Below are 2032 nucleotides of genomic sequence, written 5' to 3'. Positions count from 1 at the left end.
TGTATTTTTACCTATGTGATAATAAGGCTGGTAAAAGTGCCAAACAGGAACCTTAGTAATACCTGAGGTGTTACACAAAGTGACTGTGTGGTCCGGTCTACACACAAATGCTTAGACTATCTCTAACCATATCATCTATATTTATCTCTCTCTCTCCTTTACATACTCCTATAAAATATTTTATACTCTATATCTGAGCGTTTTGTATATCTCATTATCTACAAGTTAAATATATATATATTGGATACATATTTTACTTTAGATTTCTGTGCGTGTATATTTTGGCATACCCTTAAATATCTTATTTATATATATATATATATATATATATATATATATATATATATATATATATATATATATATATATATATATATATATATATATATATATATTAGTTTGGCTTAATACGTTGTCTAGAGTATTAAAATGAATAAAGGAGATGAGAGATAATATCTCTCTATATATAAAGAGGAAAATCCTATCTAAATATAAGAAAAGTGACAATTTAGGGTCGCTGCATGAGTGTGTCAGGGAATAATGATCGAGGCAAGCTAGAGCAGAGAGAGAATAAAAAAGAAGTCGGCCCTGGCCCATTGAAGATATGTACAGTATACGTGTAGTAGTGAACATGGTGGGGGTTGTAGTTGTAGTGCACTTGTCCTCGTTAGATGAGCAGTAGAAGCCTATATACTCTTTCTGAATTTTACAATCTTTAACTTTAATAATTCTGCCTCTTTGATTTTTTGCAATGACCCATCCCAAGCTTTGTGGGGGGTGACTGGTGACATACCTGCAACCATGGCACTATATAACAGAGATGGTCTCCTCTCCCTGCGTCGTGAGGCCGTGCCGGACTAAGAAGACCGACGACTCACTCACAACCAATTAGCTCAAGATCGAGCTATAGAGAGAAAAGCTAAGATCGAAACATATACCAATGGGCAACAGCCTTAGGTGCTGCCTGGCCTGCGTCCTCCCCTGCGGCGCGCTGGACCTGATCAGGATCGTCCACCTCAACGGCCGCATCGAGGAGTACGGCCGGCCGGTGGCCGCCGGCGAGATCCTGGCCGCCAACCCGAACCACGTCCTCAGCAAGCCGTGCTCCCAGGGCGTCGCCGTGCGGAGGATCCTCATCGTGTCGCCGGACTCCGAGCTAGAGCGCGGCGAGATATACTTCCTCATCCCGGCCTCGTCGGTGCCGCCGGAGAAGAAGCCGCAGCCGCAGCGACAGCAGAAGAGCGTCGTCCTGGCCGGCTCGCACGGCAACCAGGTGGTGGTCAACAAGAAGATATCGTCGTCGCACCGGAGACGACGCACCGCCGGCTGCAGAACCACCGTATGGAAGCCACACCTCGAGTGCATTGTTGAGGGGGACACTTAGGCAGAGGTGGACGATGATCCATTCTTTTGCTCTCTCTTTTTTTTTGGTTTTTGTGGATCAAGCGGGGGGCTAATGGCTAATGCAATGTAACACCACTAGCAGCATGGTGTTTTGCCCACTTTGTGTGGTTAGTCAGCATTTTTAATCTTTTTTCTTGGGTAATTGTATATCCATGTAATGTTTTCCCCCTTCCTACATATGATGGGAATGCAGAGGAAGGGTTGTTGCCAGTTCTTTCTTCTTCTTCGTGTTCCGCGGTTGCCTATATATTCTTCTCCTGTTTTTCAGGGTCTGTGCAGTGGTTGAGAAAAAGATGAAATGTTGAAGGGCTCAAATACATTTCATCAAATAAACAATACTCCTGCAATGCAAGCTGTTCTGTTTGAATATAGATTTCAAGTTACCCAATGTTTAGTGTTAATCCCACTGGCTACTGCACCAATAATCCCCTTGTAACAAAACAAGCACTTGATCCACCAAGGGCAAGCTATGTTCTCACACATCAAGATAGGGAGGATGATGCTAGTAGGAGTAGAAACGAAGACTCAATCAATAGTTTCTTAGGATAATTTTGCTTCCTAACAGTGGGAGAGACATGCATCATTAGACCATGAATGATTAGAGGCTTGCTTTGCTAGATTTTATAAG

The 2032-nt window shown here is 43.0% G+C and overlaps 1 protein-coding gene across 1 annotated transcript; it reads left to right on the top strand.

Moving 5' to 3' along the window:
* The first annotated feature begins 867 nt into the window (after nt 1-867).
* On the top strand, nt 868-1609 carry LOC100277691 (uncharacterized). The gene has a single exon (NM_001151194.2). The coding sequence runs from the start codon at nt 941-943 to the stop codon at nt 1382-1384; it is 444 nt and encodes a 147-aa protein (NP_001144666.2). The 5' UTR covers nt 868-940; the 3' UTR covers nt 1385-1609.
* The last annotated feature ends 423 nt before the right edge of the window (nt 1610-2032 follow it).

Source organism: Zea mays, chromosome 8, assembly GCF_902167145.1.
Source record: "Zea mays cultivar B73 chromosome 8, Zm-B73-REFERENCE-NAM-5.0, whole genome shotgun sequence".
NCBI lineage: Eukaryota > Viridiplantae > Streptophyta > Magnoliopsida > Poales > Poaceae > Zea > Zea mays.
The sequence above is the reverse complement of the archived record's forward strand: the minus strand, read 5'-3'. Positions and strand labels throughout refer to the sequence as shown.